At 30.3% G+C, this 17,080-nt stretch overlaps 1 protein-coding gene across 2 annotated transcripts in view; it reads left to right on the plus strand.

Moving 5' to 3' along the window:
* Window positions 1–15,787, plus strand: part of LOC132735786 (prolyl 3-hydroxylase 1-like) — an 81,902-nt gene extending 66,115 nt beyond the window's left edge. Inside the window, exons 18-20 of one of the 2 annotated variants that reach the window (XM_060722776.1) lie at window positions 12,076–12,193; window positions 12,699–12,771; window positions 14,207–15,787. In XM_060722776.1, coding sequence (XP_060578759.1) covers window positions 12,076–12,193; window positions 12,699–12,771; window positions 14,207–14,506 — 491 coding nt within the window. In that variant the 3' untranslated portion in view covers window positions 14,507–15,787. The remainder of the gene's footprint in view (window positions 1–12,075; window positions 12,194–12,698; window positions 12,772–14,206) is intronic. The other variant, XM_060722775.1, reaches the window with a different exon arrangement.
* Window positions 15,788–17,080: the final 1,293 nt, after the last annotated feature.

The raw sequence follows: 17,080 nt of genomic DNA on the forward strand, positions 1-17,080 counted from the left end.
ATAACTTGAAAACTTCTGGTTGGAATTCAAAACAACTTCGCACAATTGTCAAACACAATAAGGGGAAGTGCAGTGCATAAAACCATAACTCTATCTAAAGTAATTACAGAGTTATTGCCCTTTGTTGCTTTTCCATTGCTTTTTTTTTGTCCGGACCATAACTTGAATCATAATAGTTTGAATTCAATATAACTACATACAATGGTCAAGCACATTGAGAGGAAGTGCAGTGCATAAGAACCATAACTCTATCTTGACTTATTAAAGAGTTATTGCCCTTTGTTACTTTTCCTTGTCCGGGGCATAACTTGAAAACAACTCGTTGGAATTCAAAACAACTTCATACAATTGTCAAAAACAATAAGAGAAAGTGCAGTGCACAAGAACCATAACTCTATCTAAAGTAATTACAGAGTTATTGCCCTTTGTTACTTTTCCGTTGCCTTTTTTGTCCGGACCATAACTTGAAGACTAATGGTTGGAAATAATATAACTTCATACTATGGTCAAGCACATTGAGAGAAAGTGCAGTGCACAAGAACCATAACTCCATCTTGACTAATTACAGAGTTATTGCCCTTTGTTACTTTTCCTTGTCCGGGGCATAACTTGAAAACTACTGTTTGGAATTCAATACAACTTCATACAATTGTCAAGGAAATTAAAAGGAAGTGCAGTGCACAAGAGCAATAACTCCATTGGACAAAATACAGAGTTACTGCCCTTTGATACTTTTCCTTGTCAGGAGCATAACTTAAAACGTACTGGTTGGAATTCAAAACAACTTCATACAATGGTCAAGCACAATAAGAGAAAGTGCAGTGCACAACAACTATAACTCTATCTTCAGTATTTATAGAGTTATTGCCCTTTGTTCCTTTTCTTTGTCTTTCTGGACTTATTACAGAGTAATTCAATTAAACTTCATCAATGGCCAACCACATTGAAAAGAAATGCAACATATAAGAACCACAACTATCTTTAATTACCCACAACCATAACTCTATATTTTGATTATTTTACAAGGTATTCTGTTACTAGTAACATCCTCATTTCAGAAGCAGTCTTGTGGGGGTATTAATCACATTTAGTGATAGTTCTAGTTAGATTTTCTATACAAAAATGAAGCATTGTTTGTGACATTCAGTCTTTTTTATTTGCCATTTCATCCTGTTAATAAGGAAAAGTTGTGTCGAAACTTGTTTAAGGTAACTGTTTTGAAACTGTAAAGGGCCGGATTACTATTATGAATGTTGATTAAAGGTAGTAATTAGACCTTAATGCATTTATTAAAATGTAGTACAATATAATGAAATCGAAAGTAGCATGCAGACAGCGTACAACTTAGAAGATCATTGGAGATCATATGAAAAATGATCAAGTCTCGAGTTTTGATTTTAGTATTTGTTGCCATCCCAAATGATAGAACTCCATACACATATTACAAGCATGTAGTATATTTTACAGAGGAGGCAGAACAGAAATATGGAGCAGCTGATATCAAGATTTACTCGTCAACATTTGTTCCAATGTACTACGCTATGACAGAACATAAAGTCAAATGTAGCATGAAATTGATTTGTTTGAAATCAAAGAATGAAAAGGTATTTTTGAGCTATTTTATTTTTTGTCTTGCTATGTGTTGATTTGTTAAAGGAAACTTGACTACATGTATTAAGCTTTTAATTTTTATCATTTACTCTTATTTCATTTTGCTTTTTTATGCATGCTTAATTTTGAATATGTAAATATATGATTATGTGATACGTAACTTTTGAACTGGAAAATAATTCTTATAATATTTATACTTTGTCTTAAAATTTCCATTAAATAGATTTAACTAACACAACTGATAACAAATGTATAAAATGCAAGTTTGTGACTATATTTTAGCACTGGTTTATGTTGTTGTAAAGCTCAGCATTTTGGATAGTCTGATGTCTGTCTAATAAAGCATGTTTCATTAAACATTATCAACAATTTCTTTAATGACATTTTTCCCATCCAACTCCAAGAGTAAAGTCAAAATAAGTTAATATTATTTTATAATTGGTTCAATTTTATATTTTCGTTTTTGCAAAAATAATCAATTACTGGCGTGACCCACAGAAATTTTTTGTCCATGTGCTGATGTTCAAGTGGTAAAAAAGAGTAGGGACGTGTTTTTGTCATCTGTCTGTTTGTCAAAAACATGTCCGGGCTTCCCAAATATCACTGGTGCTATTTCATCCTTCATTCACTGTACAGGAATATTGAGTTATGGCCATTTCATGAGTTTTAGTTTGACTTTTTTTCGAGGAAGAAAAATAGAGGTATTGATACAGTCAGGTTGGGGATCCAGTTCCCGCCACAACCTTTAATGTTTATCATAACATTTTGACTCTTTGGTGTATTGTCTTCCAACCTGGCCGCAACAACACTAGGGACAATATCATCAGGTAGACCACACTAAACTTGGCCTTCATATACTATAAATGACCTTGACCTTCAATGTCAAATGTCATAAATTTGGATTGAATTTGCTTTTAGTGGCTATAAGTTCGTTATTTTTCTAAATGCTTTATTATTGTTTTTATCTCAATATCATAGTTAAGCTGATCGTAACTTTCTTTTCTCTGTGAGTGCAATAAAATATAAACACATTTTATATTTAAAACGAATTATGCTGGATTGAAATGGTCGTTTAATGTGTTTTCCGGATGTTACCTATTGAAATAACGATTTTGTTATCTAAAAATATAATTAAAAGGACAAATCTGTGACCGGTAAAATAATCAGTGAGTAAAAACCAGAAAAAAAAATACAAAATTAAGATTTTGTTAAACTTTATTATTGCCATTGGTTTATTTAAGGATTCAATGTTTCTCTGTGCAACCTGAGAAGAAATAAAGGTTTTGTCAGGCGCAAACAAAATCAAAGTTATTTTTATCTAATTGTAATCCAGTAAGTTTATATTAAGACATTTCGAAGACCTTAACGCAATTTCTTTAGTAACAAAACCTAGTTGAAATTGGAATAAGTAATTAATACAAGTCTTGAATATCTCAAATACAGGTACTTTCATGCACTTAATACACACTAGTTTATATCATTCTGCATTTTACATGCAAATTTTAGGATCTCCCTGTATAAGGGGATGATGACTTCTATAAGGAACATATATGTGACAAGCTCAGCGATTTTTGGCCCAAATGTGATGTCCGGGCGAAAATGTGTTATGACTTGTTTGTGGTAGAACAACATCTGCTGAATAGCTGGCAACAATTATTTTTTAAAAATACTTGATATTACATGAAATATTCAAATTCGTATGACATCACCATAACAACAAAATAAATAACATTTTAAACTTTTATTGGTATATAAACTAGAAATAATTCCATAGTTATTCACAATAAAATACACAATAAAATAAACAAAATATAAAGTTATCATTCATCTTGGTGTAATATATGTAATATCTTGACCGAATGCAACATTTTGCACTTAATATGATCAATACATCACCAAATTAATGCTATATTATATTAAAAGACAACAATATTTAAGACTTTTTAGATAAAGAAGAAAAAAAAGATTTTTCATTTTCCCCCTAAAGTGTTATTGATAATAAATAAAACGTAAGGATTAAATTCTCAGAATTTCAGTAACTTTTCCATGATTAAGGCGATTATCATTACTTAAGTTAGTCCACTTTAAAGCACATAGCTTTAACATGTTAGCATATAAACTATAAATCCAACGCAAAACAAATATTCTTTAATGCACTGATTACAAAAAGGTGTATTTTTGGTTGCCATGGTAACAAAATTATGCAAAAAACTGTATGACTTAAAATAATGAAATAACGGCATTTTTTTTAAATTTCATATAAAATAATTGTATTCACAAAAATTTCAAAGGTTTTTTCAAAAATTTAACCAAAAAATAGAAAGATCTTGTACTAGATATTGACGGTGTAATCATATTCTGATCAGTGTATTATAGTTACATGTACTACAAATGTGAACAAAAATTCACAGTATTCCAAAGTCTTTGTCTTCTAGTCCGTGTAAAATTTTGAAAGATAAACCTTTCTACAAGTATTACAAGATTTGTTTTTCTAGTAACTGCATTCTCCAACATAGAACTTTCCTTTAAAATGATCATTATTACGGCGATTAACACAGCTTATAAGACTGGAAGAAACGCATTTTTTCAATAACCTTTCCTTTAAAATAATATATCTATAAATATATCATTGTGTTCTCTTTTAAATAAGCTGTTTGGCGTCTGGTCAATTAATTAATGGATTATTTTCATACTTGGACAAAACTAACTTTTATACAAAACCTTTTAAAAGGTTGAACTGACCTAGAGCAATGTCAATGTACAGAACATGCTTGCTACCAAACAAACATTTGAAAATAATTTAGATATGACCTTGAACTTTAATTGACTTTGACCATCAATGCAAATAAATGAAATTCTTTCGACTTGATTTTGTCCGGTTATTTGCTATGTTTTTGTTATTTATGAATATGTATATTAATTAAACTCAAAATTGACTTTCACTCATGAATGAGCTTGCACATCAAGGTTAAATTATTGAGTTTTTGTAATATGGTCATTATTTTTGTACGGATTTGATTTGTACGTGGAAAAAACATAACTTGTGACCAAACGGACATGTTGAATGATTTAGATATGACCTTGTTCTTCAAACAACCTTGACCATCAAGGTCAGATGATTGAATTTTAATAAAGTTTTTTTTAACGTTTTTATTTAATAATGAAAATGATTTATGCTTGGACAAAACAGCAAGTGTGATTAAACACACTAGATTAACACTATTAAAATAAAAATGAATTAAGAAAAATCTTTAATTGCCCCTTTTCCGCGGTGGCCCTTGATTTATTGTATCATTAGCATTTTTCACTATCATTTATTTGTCAGTCATCATTCTGATAGTAAATTTCCTTTGAATTAATTGTATCACTAATTTTAACTCAACTTTACATCGAAATGAGCTTTATGTCTCTTTAAGGAATGTCTGTGGTCTGTACTACAGGAAAAGCTTCTATTTGTGGCTTAAAGGCAGATGGATCAATCTTGGCACCAAAGACAAAAATAATTTTGATGAGCAGTGGTCATTTGTTAAAGATGTTCGTAAAGCCTTGACCCTAAATTATATAATATTATGTGTAAATACAATGTAACAAACAAAATTATATAAACACATATATTTGATACACAAAACAAAAGAATTATGATTTTGATCAATAGAAATGTTCAAGTCTAAATACCTTTGACCAAATTTTTATCGGCCAGACAATACCCCAGAAAGGAGCTTACATATATGGATTTTTGCTGCGTTATTTCTTGCCCTTTGTTGAAGAGAAAGCAGGTAGCAATTTAATGCTTGTTGAGGTTTGTTTTCTTGTTCCATACATTGCCCTAAAATGTTTAGAGCTGTTTCTCTATGTGTAAGGTTTTCATCAATTTCTATGGTTCTTATAAGTTTACCAAGTGCTTGTCGTTGATCTTGATGTCTTTGTTGATGCCTGTAGATCTTGTATTGTAGGAAGTATAGGAAAGGTAGAGAATCAACTACACCCAAGTCCATCCAACAGTCATTTATTTTATCTCTGTGTATCATGTCATCTTGTGTAGATCTGAACATTTCATATTGTAGTTCACGAGGAACACAGTTGATCTCTTCCTGTAAGAATGTGACACAAAATGCTATGATATGTTTGATACAGTCCTCACTTTGCTCTAAACAAATCCTCTTGAATTCTGCTGTTACTGTTTGTGGTGAAGGCTTATTCAAGCAGTCACATATAGAAGTAACAGGATAAGAGCAATATTGTTGTTCAGTGTGTCTCAGAATTATTTCAGCTTTCTCCATGTCACCTGTACTGTAGAACACTGAAGCCAATTTAAGTCTGCCAGATGAGCTATCTGAGAACAAACCATCATATAGCCAAACCAATGCTTTAGGTGACACTTGATTATTTTCACCAATACTTAATGATGCTTGTATTAATCCATATGTGGTAAAAATAGAAGGTGCTAGAATCTTGAATGCAGCATGGTCAAATTTATTCCCATAATCTCTAAAGGACATTACATTACTAACAGTTTGTTTCATTGTCATAATGTTTCTTTTGTGTAACTGGTTTAAAACAAGCTTATTACAATCATTTGCTTGAATTGCAATGTTTATATATGCATTGGTTTTTAAATGTGCATATATTCCAAGTGAAGACGGAAAATTGTAGTCTCCATGTGGTACCATGTTCAGTTTAACCTGCAGTCTTTGACCAAGATCATCTATATCTATTTTAAGTAACCAATTTCCATCACTTTGTATCAATTCAGTTATATTTTTTGAAAGGTCATGTTTTTTTTCAGCTGTAAATTGCCCTGCCATTAAATTGTTTTCTTGGATAATGAAATGTGAACAACTTTCATTCTGTAAACAACTATGTAATTCCAATAAGCAGTATATTAAACATGTAAATAAATTGTTATTTGTCCATATACTTTGCTCTGTGTTTTCTATACAATGTAATAGAACTGTTTTACACATGAAACTTGTTATATTAATTTCTGCTTGAGGATTAAGGAAGGATTTCAGAATCATTTTCAATAATACATAGCACCTTATTTGTGTTATATTTAGATCTGACATCAAGCACAATTCTGCCAGGATTGTGGAAAATCTCCATTCCAGTTCTGGATATACACTGACCTTACTTCCAGTTGCAACAACAAAACAGCTAGTACTGGCTGCGAGTCTTTTCATGGATTGTGTTGGCCATCTACCAATACCTTGTCTTTCTAACCAAGCTGATGTTGATTGAGGCCATGATTTACAAAGATAAGCTGTCACATAGTCGGTGGCAGCTCTTCCAGGTTGTTCTTGTATAGCAAGTGATGGTCCGTGATCTACAGCATTCGGAAGTAAACCATTATATTTTGTGTTTTTCAACAAAATTCGTCCACTTCTATCAGTTATATGATGTTCATCAGGAATGACAGTATCAGGAAGAGGTACATCAGGTCGGAGCAGTTGTAAGAAACAATAACCAGGGGTGGTGTTCTCATCCTTTATCATGAGGTAGTTAAGCTTACCATGTTCCCACTCTGACAAGTCTTGTATTATATTGTAATCATTATGACAGAATAGTATATCTAAGTCTGAATGCAGCCCTATAGTAGTTGTACCTTCACTCTGACTCCCTAGACGATATTCAGTTATATTTCGATAAGTTAACCTGTACATCATATTACCAATAATTTCTGACAGTATGTTAGGTAGTCTCCTTATCATCACTCCTCTTTCATTGACACAAATGTCATCTAAAACCTGTGATAACATCAATGATAGGTGTTTTCTGTAGTCATGTTCTTGAAACATTCTGTAATATATTTGAAGAGAAAATTGTTTTAGTCATCCATCATAGTTTATTTTGTCACATACTTCTACTACTTGTAACTTATTTGTCCTTTATGTCCTAGAACAGAACAGTACAGTACAGGATAACCGTTTTTAATATTATGACAATTTATATAAGTTGATGTAGATATCAGTTAATAAATAATATTGTATAGATTATTTATGTCTCTTAATTATTGTCTACATGTAATTGTTTTGTTATTTTCCTATCTTTATTATGTGAAAATTTTGATATCAATGTATAATTAGCTCAAGTTTTATTATTAGGTTCAGTTTTTTGAATATTTATTGATTAAATTTAATCGTGGCAAATTGTAAACTAAAAGTTTCTGATATGGTGTTTTTTTCTTCCACCGTGTTTTGACTTACAACTTTACTAGTATAACTTCATAAAAAGTAACATTTGCCTCTATTTTTGTTAATAAACATAAAAAATTAGATAAATTACTCACTTTTTAATGCTTTATGAATTATGTCACTTAAAATAGTGTAAGCTTTTTGCATTTCAGAAATGTTGATGATAATTATTTAATGCTCTGATACATCAATAAACATGATGTATAGTAATAAATTGGATCAATTTTCAGTGTTAAATGTTTTTGAAATTTACATCATATTAAGATTGTAACTTGAATTGGAAGATAATTCAATTAAACATTGGCTAATTTAATAATATTTCATCCAATAATTTCTTATATAAAAATGTATTTATTTTTAAATGTAATTATGTATTTAAAGATAAATTTTAAACTTACTTTGAAAGTTGGAATGGATATTATTTAGTGAAAATAATCAAGAAAATGTATTAACTTTCTGTTGACAAGATAAAAAATTGGATTATTTTCCCCTTTTTTACTTCCTCCTTTGCTTTTGAATGAAAATATAAAGGGAAAATAATTCACTTCCTATTTCTACTGTAAACTTATATTTGATTAAAGAAATTATAAATGAAACTTTTAGACTTAAATGATGCATATTTATCTGTAACAATGTACTTATTTTAATGTGAAAATATGTGTTTAAAGATATTTTTAACTTACCTTGAAAGTTGGATTGGATATTATTTAGTGAAAATGATAAGGAATTGGTATTAACTTTCAGTTTGACAAGATTGTTAGCTGGAAATTTTTCTATTTTACTTCCTCTTTTGGTTGACTAAAATATGAAGGGGAAATAACTGACTTCCTCTTCCTGATATAAAATTTAATTTGATTATTTCCCCTCTTAAAAGAAATTATAAATGAAATTATAAGACTTAGTTGATATATATTCTTCTATAAAATAAACTGATCTTAATGTGAAATTATGTGTTTAATGATCAATCTTAAACTTACTTTGAAAATTGGATTAGATACTGTTGAATGAAAAAAATCAAGAAATTGTATTAACTTTCTGTTTGACAAGATTGTTAGTTGGAAATTTTACTAATTTTACTTCCTCTTTTGGTTTTGACTAAAAATATGAAGGGGAAATAACTGACTTCCTCTTCCTGTTATTAAATTAAAAATTTGATTATTTCCCCTCTTAAAAGATCATATAAATGAAATTATTAGACTAAATTGATGTATATTCTTCTATAAAATATACTGGTTTTAATGTAAAATTATGTGTTTAAAGATAAATCTTAAACTTACTTTGAAAGTTGGATAAGATACTGTTTAATGAAAATAATCAAGAAATTGTAATAACTTTCTGTTTGACAAGATTGTTTGTTGGAAATTTTACTGTTTTTACTTCCTCTTTTGGTTTTGAATGAAAATATAAAGGGGAAATAACTGACTTCCTCTTCCTGTCGTAAAATTTATTTCTAGTTATTTCCCCTGTTAAAAGCAAAATATAATTATTCAATATAACGAAATCAATAAAAATATAAAGTTCTACCTATTTAACCAATACAGAAATTATTTAGTCAACATATGATTCAAAATTATCTATAGACTATTGCATGTTCAATCATGCTTACAGAGATGAATAACTGTTAAGTAAACGTCTCTTAAAAAGATATCACTTAAGTGGATATGCCGTATAAAATGATGTTGCCACAATCCTGACTCTTGTTTTCAAATTGGTTGCCTCTTGGATATAACAGCATAAAGTTTAATGGTCCCTTGAATATCGTTTTGAGTGGAGTTTAGTATGTTTTCATTGGTAAAATTTTTGATATATTAAAATTGTTTTTCAGAGATGGCAATCTTATATTATGGAAGACTCAATAAATTAAGAAAGCATACTTATTGTTTACACAACTGACATAGTTTTCATAATGGTAACATTGGTATGAATATTTTATCATGTCATTACATTGATTTGTGTTGATAAAGTGCATGACTGATAAACCTAGCTTTATCGGTCACCCTTAGCTTTATCAGACTCCTCATCAATAAACATTTTGAACTTGACGGAACTACTTTTTTCGGGTCATTTCTGGTCTACTGTTTTCATTGGATACTACATATACTTCATATTTTGATACGATGAAAATAAAACATATTAAAAACACAAAATAATGTTACTGTTTATTTTTATTTTGTTGTATTGCTTCACACTTTTTAATGAATTTTAAAAAAAAGATAAATATTTTTTAGTCCTTTCATAAAAATAAATAAAATAATAATTATTAACACAACTGTCATTATGCTAACATTGGTATGAATATTGATTAAAAAATTTGAAAGATGTCTACTAGAAAAAAAAAAAAACGCCTAAATAATGACTGCATTGCCTTTGTGAAAATTTTCGGTATTTTAATGAGAAAATTTATATTAATGTATATAAACTTTATTCATTAATCTTTATTTGAAAAAAGGAGTTTTTGTCATGGTCATGTCGGCATTCCGGTACCAGTAGCAGTTGCTTTGCATTTTACCGTTGTTGTCCAGATATTTAAACAACGATCATACCTTTTTATTTCTTGGTGAATTGTCTTCATACTTAAGCAACAAGATCTTCTGGAACACTAAATTAGCCTTGACTTTTATTCATAAATGACCTTGACATACAAAGTCAAATGTCTGAATTTTGCTTGATTTTGCTGTAAGTAGCTATATAGTAAATTTTGAATTGGTTATCTTAAAACGTTAGCACAATTTTTTTTTAATTTACCTTCAAATTTACAAGAAGACCGGACAGATATTTTAACATTTTATGAATTTTTAATTTACTGCTGGGTGCCATAAAGAAACCATTGTGTTATAAATAGAATTTTAACATAGATTTCTTTGTACGGAATAAAACAAATAAAACCTGCCAAGTTTAAATATCCTTTATCTTTGTTTGGTTTGCTGTTAAATATTTCTCATAATTTCACTAGACTGAGTACTTAATTCCGTGGACATAAAAATTTGTAGTGTTCTCCTAAGTTTGTTGGCAGTCTAGTTTTCTTATAAAAGGTAAAATATAAATAATGTAATGTAAAATAATCTTAAAGCAGATAAAATAAAACTTTGTTGGATCTTAAATTTCTCGATTGACCTATCCATGAAAACCACGAAATTGGTGTCCCATGAATAAAGATGATTTTATAGTATTTAATAAATATTTTTATAGTGTTAAAATAAGAATTGTACAATATTGATAAGCTTCAATTTTCATTTTACAAGGTATTGAATTAAGCCATTATCATATAAAATATTTTCTCTTTAAGAATGTATACGACTAAATTCCTGATATTTCAGTTGGTTTTAGAGAGAACAGTGTCACCAGAGACGTCACATTTATTTCTTGATGCTAGTGAACATTCGAGACCACTTGTAGAAAATACCTGAACTTGACAGAATCGCTGTACTTTGATTATACGCACCTCAAACTGCAGGACCGTTGTTGACGGTAAATATTAAATCTCTTGATGGATGATGAAATCAATCAACTGTCAGAGTTGTCAGAAAGAGGTGGCTTGAGGCCCAAATAACTGTCTGTAAATGCATCATATGCCGCCACAAAACTTAAAAAACAGTCTTTGAATGTAATGAAACCAAAAATTACCTGAAATTTGAAACAGACCATCTTACTTTCTAGTCTTGAAATTTAAGCATAACCCTTAATGTGCTAAATTTGTATTATGCACTTTGTCCTATTTAAGTATTTTCATAATATTGAACATTGGTAAAAATGCTTGAATTTAGGAGTTTCTTTTTATCTTCAGAGTAATGTTAAACTTTTTATTAAAGACACATTATGCCTAAGAAATGAATAAAAGAATTCCTTGTTTAGAAAGGGAAAACACGAGTTTTATTTAAAATGCTTTAGATGGATTTAGAGCATAAAATGCTTATTACTTAAAGAAATTACGGCTGAATTTTTCAGACCGTATTTGCCATAACAGTAGCATAATGTAAAAAAATAGTTTGATTTCCATACAAAATACTTAATCACTTTAACTGTACTTATTCCCAGAAAGCAATAGATGTAAACTGGTAATAAGCAAATGAGTAACTTTTTGGAAACAGTTACAGGACCCAGAAAACAAAGTCTTTATGAATGAAAATAGAAGCATTTTTAGGCATAATGGACCTTTAAATATTTTATTTTCTTTTACAACAGATTTGCTAAATGCAGTCAATTTCACAAAATTTATCAGCATATTATCAGATTAATCTGTTATTAATATTGTTCTTTGAAATCAATCTTCTAGGTGACACTGATGACAGGGAGGCTGATCTGAGTCACCCAGTGCATTTTGACAACGGTATGATACAGCCAGATGGTTCCTGCATTCCTGATGCCTTTGCATATGTACAGAGAAATTACAGGTAATTCTTACACTGAAATTTTCCATTAAATAATCAAAGGTTTGAAGTGCACTCCTATTTACAACAATGCACTACCCTCCTTAATTCTAACACTATCTGAGATTTTCCAAAATAAACAAAGTAGTTGTAAAGCTTGCATTACTTCACCACAATGCACTAGCCATTTTTACAACTGAAAATACGCATGGATGGATCTAGAGCTGTGCTTATTTAAAACAAAATGAGATATTTTAATCCTTTACGACACTAAATATGATAAATGGACTTGTCCATCTTTAAACCATTCACAATTTTTAGGAAATTTCTTACTTATTACAGAATAAGTAATAGGACAGACCATGATCAGACAGCAAGTTAAGGGCTGCTGGTCTTGGTCTTCACTGCTCCCAGGGGTAGAGTATGCCAGGGTCAGCAGACTGGGGGGATAAATAAATTGAAAGCTTGTTTATAACCAGTAATTATTTTGGAATGTTAATTTCCAATCATTATGTTTCTTTCATTGCAGTGGAGTTCTATATCTGAATGACAACTTTGAAGGGGGACAATTCTTCTTTGCTCACAAAAACAAATCTGAGCAGGTGAGCTATACCATAGAGTAGCTAGATATAAATGATGATAATTCTTGGGGAAAATATAATGATACTTCTCGGGGGAAAAATGATGATAATTCTAGGAAATATTGATGATAATTCTAGGAAAAATAATGATAATTCTAGGGAAAATTGATGATAATTCTAGGAAAAAATGATAATTGATGATAATTCTAGGAAAAATGATGATAATTCTAGGAAAAATTGATGAGAATTCTAGGGAAAATGATGATAATTCTAGGGAAAATGATGATAATTCTAGGGAAAAAATCATTTTCCTTATATGACTCACATATTTGCAGCTAGGTTTTCAGTTACTGTAGCACAATTTAGATTATTGTAACGTTTCAGCTTTATTGTTGAGCGTAATCTTCAAATGGATTATTTCCAATTTTCGGACGTGGCATAATATGAAACTAAAACTTTTCAGCTAGAGGAAGTGATTTGAATTTGACAACGTCTGTATTAAGATTATTGGCAATACTTGTTATTTAAATAATTTATACATTAAGATATAATTCCCCTTTAACTTGGTTCTTTGTTGCAAACAAAAAACAAAAGCATTTTGCTTGAATTGAAGGGACATTGTTTGTTTCCATTTTACATATCTGGTTCCCATTTATCTTTTTTACATTTAATATATACAGTTCCTGTGTTCCATACCTTGTTCCAGTTTTACATATTGTGTTCCTGTGTCCCATACCTTGTTACAGTTTTACATATGGTGTTCCTGTGTCCCATAACTTGTTCCAGTTTTACATATGGTGTTCCTGTGTCCCATACCTTGTTACAGTTTTACATATGGTGTTCCTGTGTTCCATACCTTGTTCCAGTTTTACATATGGTGTTCCTGTGTTCCATACCTTGTTCCAGTTTTACATATGGTGTTCCTGTGTTCCATACCTTGTTCCAGTTTTACATATGGTGTTCCTGTGTTCCATACCTTGTTACAGTTTTACATATGGTGTTCCTGTGTTCCATACCTTGTTACAGTTTTACATATGGTGTTCCTGTGTTCCATACCTTGTTCCAGTTTTACATATGGTGTTCCTGTGTTCCATACCTTGTTCCAGTTTTACATATGGTGTTCCTGTGTTCCATACCTTGTTCCAGTTTTACATATGGTGTTCCTGTGTTCCATACCTTGTTACAGTTTTACATATGGTGTTCCTGTGTTCCATACCTTGTTCCAGTTTTACATATGGTGTTCCTGTGTTCCATACCTTGTTACAGATTTACATATGGTGTTCCTGTGTGACATATTTTGTTCCCATTTTACATATGTTGGTCCCATTTGCTTATCTTTTGCCAATTAAATAATTACCTTGTTCCCTATGAAATCCCTAAAACAGTAGACTGTTCTTTATTAAAAAAACGACAATTTCATTTGACGAGTGGGATGTAAATAATTTGTTATTTTCAGATATCGGTGAAACCTCAATGTGGAAGATTTGTGGCCTTCAACGCTGGTGATTATCACGGTGTAAAAGCTGTAGTGAAGGGGCAGAGATGTGCCATAGCCATGTGGTTTACTCACGATCCAAATTTTGTTGAAGTTTCTAGGTTACATGCTCATCGTTCATTAGAAATTTTGACAAAATTAAAAAAGAAAACAGACGATCCATTGACAGAAGATGTGACAAATGTTGATATTGAAAGTGAAATTATTGACGTTACAACTGATTTAGAAAGTTCATTAGATGAAAACCATGATGAATTGTGATTTGGAAGAGTTTATTGGATTGAAAATTCTATTAATTAATCGTAGGAAACAGTTCTTAGAAGCAATCCAAATTATCATATAGTTCATTTAGAGGAAATCTGTGATGGGGTATGATTGGGATAGTTTAATGGATTGAAAATTATATTGAATTATCGTCGGGGATAGTTCTTTAGATGGAATCCATGATTCACTATTATTGGGAGGAGTGTGTTGAATCAAAAGTAAAGCCCTTTCAGCCAAATATTGCTTCTGCATAGCTAAAAATATTTTGTAAAATATGACTAATAGGATTATATGAATTGTTTATATGAATTAATTATATAGATAACTGTGATATATCCATTATCTAGCCAAAATAAGTATGTTTAAAGCATTATTATTTTTACTATGCATTTTTAGCTTGACTCTTCAAAGAATAGGGAGATTTTTTTTTTAAAGGCCGGCATGCATCAGCACAACACTTTGGTAATTTTGCATGGATGTTGGAATCTCCAAAACTACTGAAAGGAATGGTTTGAAACTTCACACACTTATTTACTAGCACAACAGCAAATGAATGTCCAAAGTCAATAACATTAATGTTGATTTTGACAGAATTATGGCCCTTTTTGAAATTTTGCACTATCCTGGCTCTTGTATGTATTACTATCGGGCATTGAGAAAGGTCGAGCATTCTGTCATACTGACATCTCTCGTTTTCTATTGTCGTAATAATAATAATGTGCTTGCACAGTATGTCATACTAACCTTTTAGTTCATTATTTAGCTCTCCTGAGCTTCATTTAAGTGTTTTCCTACTTTATTAAAAAGATAATTTTGTCACATTGTTGTTAGTCTATATTATACTGTATTTTAATGTTGTTATTTTTTTTTCATAAAAGAGAAATGCTTATGTCAAGGGCTGTAACTCTTGTTTTGTATTTTATCTTAATGATTTATTTTTCTACTTTTGTATTGGAAAATTGTTAATTAATTAAAATGTTATAACATAGGAGGCTACATTTTGCCAAAATAATGTGACCTGCTATGTTTTTTTATCACATTGTTTAACTATACATGTTTAGCTATTGTACATTGATTAACTATACATATTTGACTATTGTACATTGATAAACAATATATGTTTAACTATTATACATGTGCATGCTCAGGCTTGTTTTCCTTTTTTGACATACATTATTTTCTCCCTCGTTTTTCTTTTGGATGTAATCTAATAAATTAAATTCAAAAGGTAGAAGAGTACTGTAATTTATTATCATAGAACAAGAGAAAATTTAAGAAATAACATCGGCCTGAGAGGTGTATATCGGCTATTTAACACCGGTTTGGAGTTTGGATGCGTAGGAATTGACCACGAAGGCCGTAGGCCTGAGTGGTTAATTTTGTCGCATCAAAACGACAAAACCGGTGTTAAATAGCCAATATACACCTCTCAGACCGATGTTATTTCGATTCTAACACGATAAAATAAGGAAAATCACTAATGTTATTTTTCAAGCGGAAATAACTTCCGGTACCGATTTTCGTATAACGCTGTTCGATTTTCGCACCCCACTGTTGCGAAGATATAGAAATTATCGATCAAAAGAAATGATAAAAAAAAAACGTTATTTTATCAAGTTTTCAACAATAAAAACTTACGTCGTATTGTGTTTACATCAGTGCCCCATTTATAATTCTTGTATGTATGAAATAACGTCAGCTTGTTTATGAATGAGTTGTTTACTTAGGATGACGTCATTAATTACGCTGCTTACGGATTGGCGCCGTTTTGTCAAACTATTTATTAACTGATATGCATCTAATATGTGGCGTTAGTGTATGTGAGATATTATTTCGGTATTGTATGAAAAAAAAACATTATACGAACTGAAAATATAAATAAAAATGCTTTTTATTGTTGCTTTAAAATGCTTTGTAAACTATAGAATCGAGGGTGAAAACATAACAGCGCATATACAAGTAGTCCCTAACCGGTGTTTATTGGCAGTTTAACACCAGTTTTTTTCCTTCTTTGTCTATAGTGACAAAATCACGTGAGTGTTAGAATTGATAATATACATCTGTGGTTATATGCTATCATAATTGTTTTATGTTTATGATAGATTTTATATGCTTAAATGTTTGTATGCTGATTTGTTTTATATACTGATATTGCTTTTATATTTTATACTTATATAAAGGTTCTTATGCTGAAATTGGTTTCATGCTGATAGTTTTTTATGCTAAAAGGGTTTTGCATGCTGATATTGAGTGTATGCTTATAGGCTTTCTTTATGCTAATAACCAATAGGTTTTCATGCTGAAGTTGGTCTTATGCTGATAAATTGATAAATTTTTATGCCACTATATTTTCATGCTGAGATTGGTTTTATGCTGTTTGATTTTTTATGCTTATAGGTTTTATGTTTAAGCAAACATTTATTTTATACATTTTAAGGAATATCATGTGTGTATTCATTGTCCATGTTTTTTTACAATTGGTAAAGATTTTCTTTTCTCTTGTCATCATATTTTTGCATTCAGTTGTAATGTTAAAGCAGCATGCCCCCAGGTTCATGCTCAGTTTCATGA

The sequence above is a fragment of the Ruditapes philippinarum genome, unplaced genomic scaffold, assembly GCF_026571515.1.
Source record: "Ruditapes philippinarum isolate M1 unplaced genomic scaffold, ASM2657151v2 ctg839_1_1_1_1, whole genome shotgun sequence".
NCBI classification, from domain to species: Eukaryota; Metazoa; Mollusca; class Bivalvia; order Venerida; family Veneridae; genus Ruditapes; species Ruditapes philippinarum.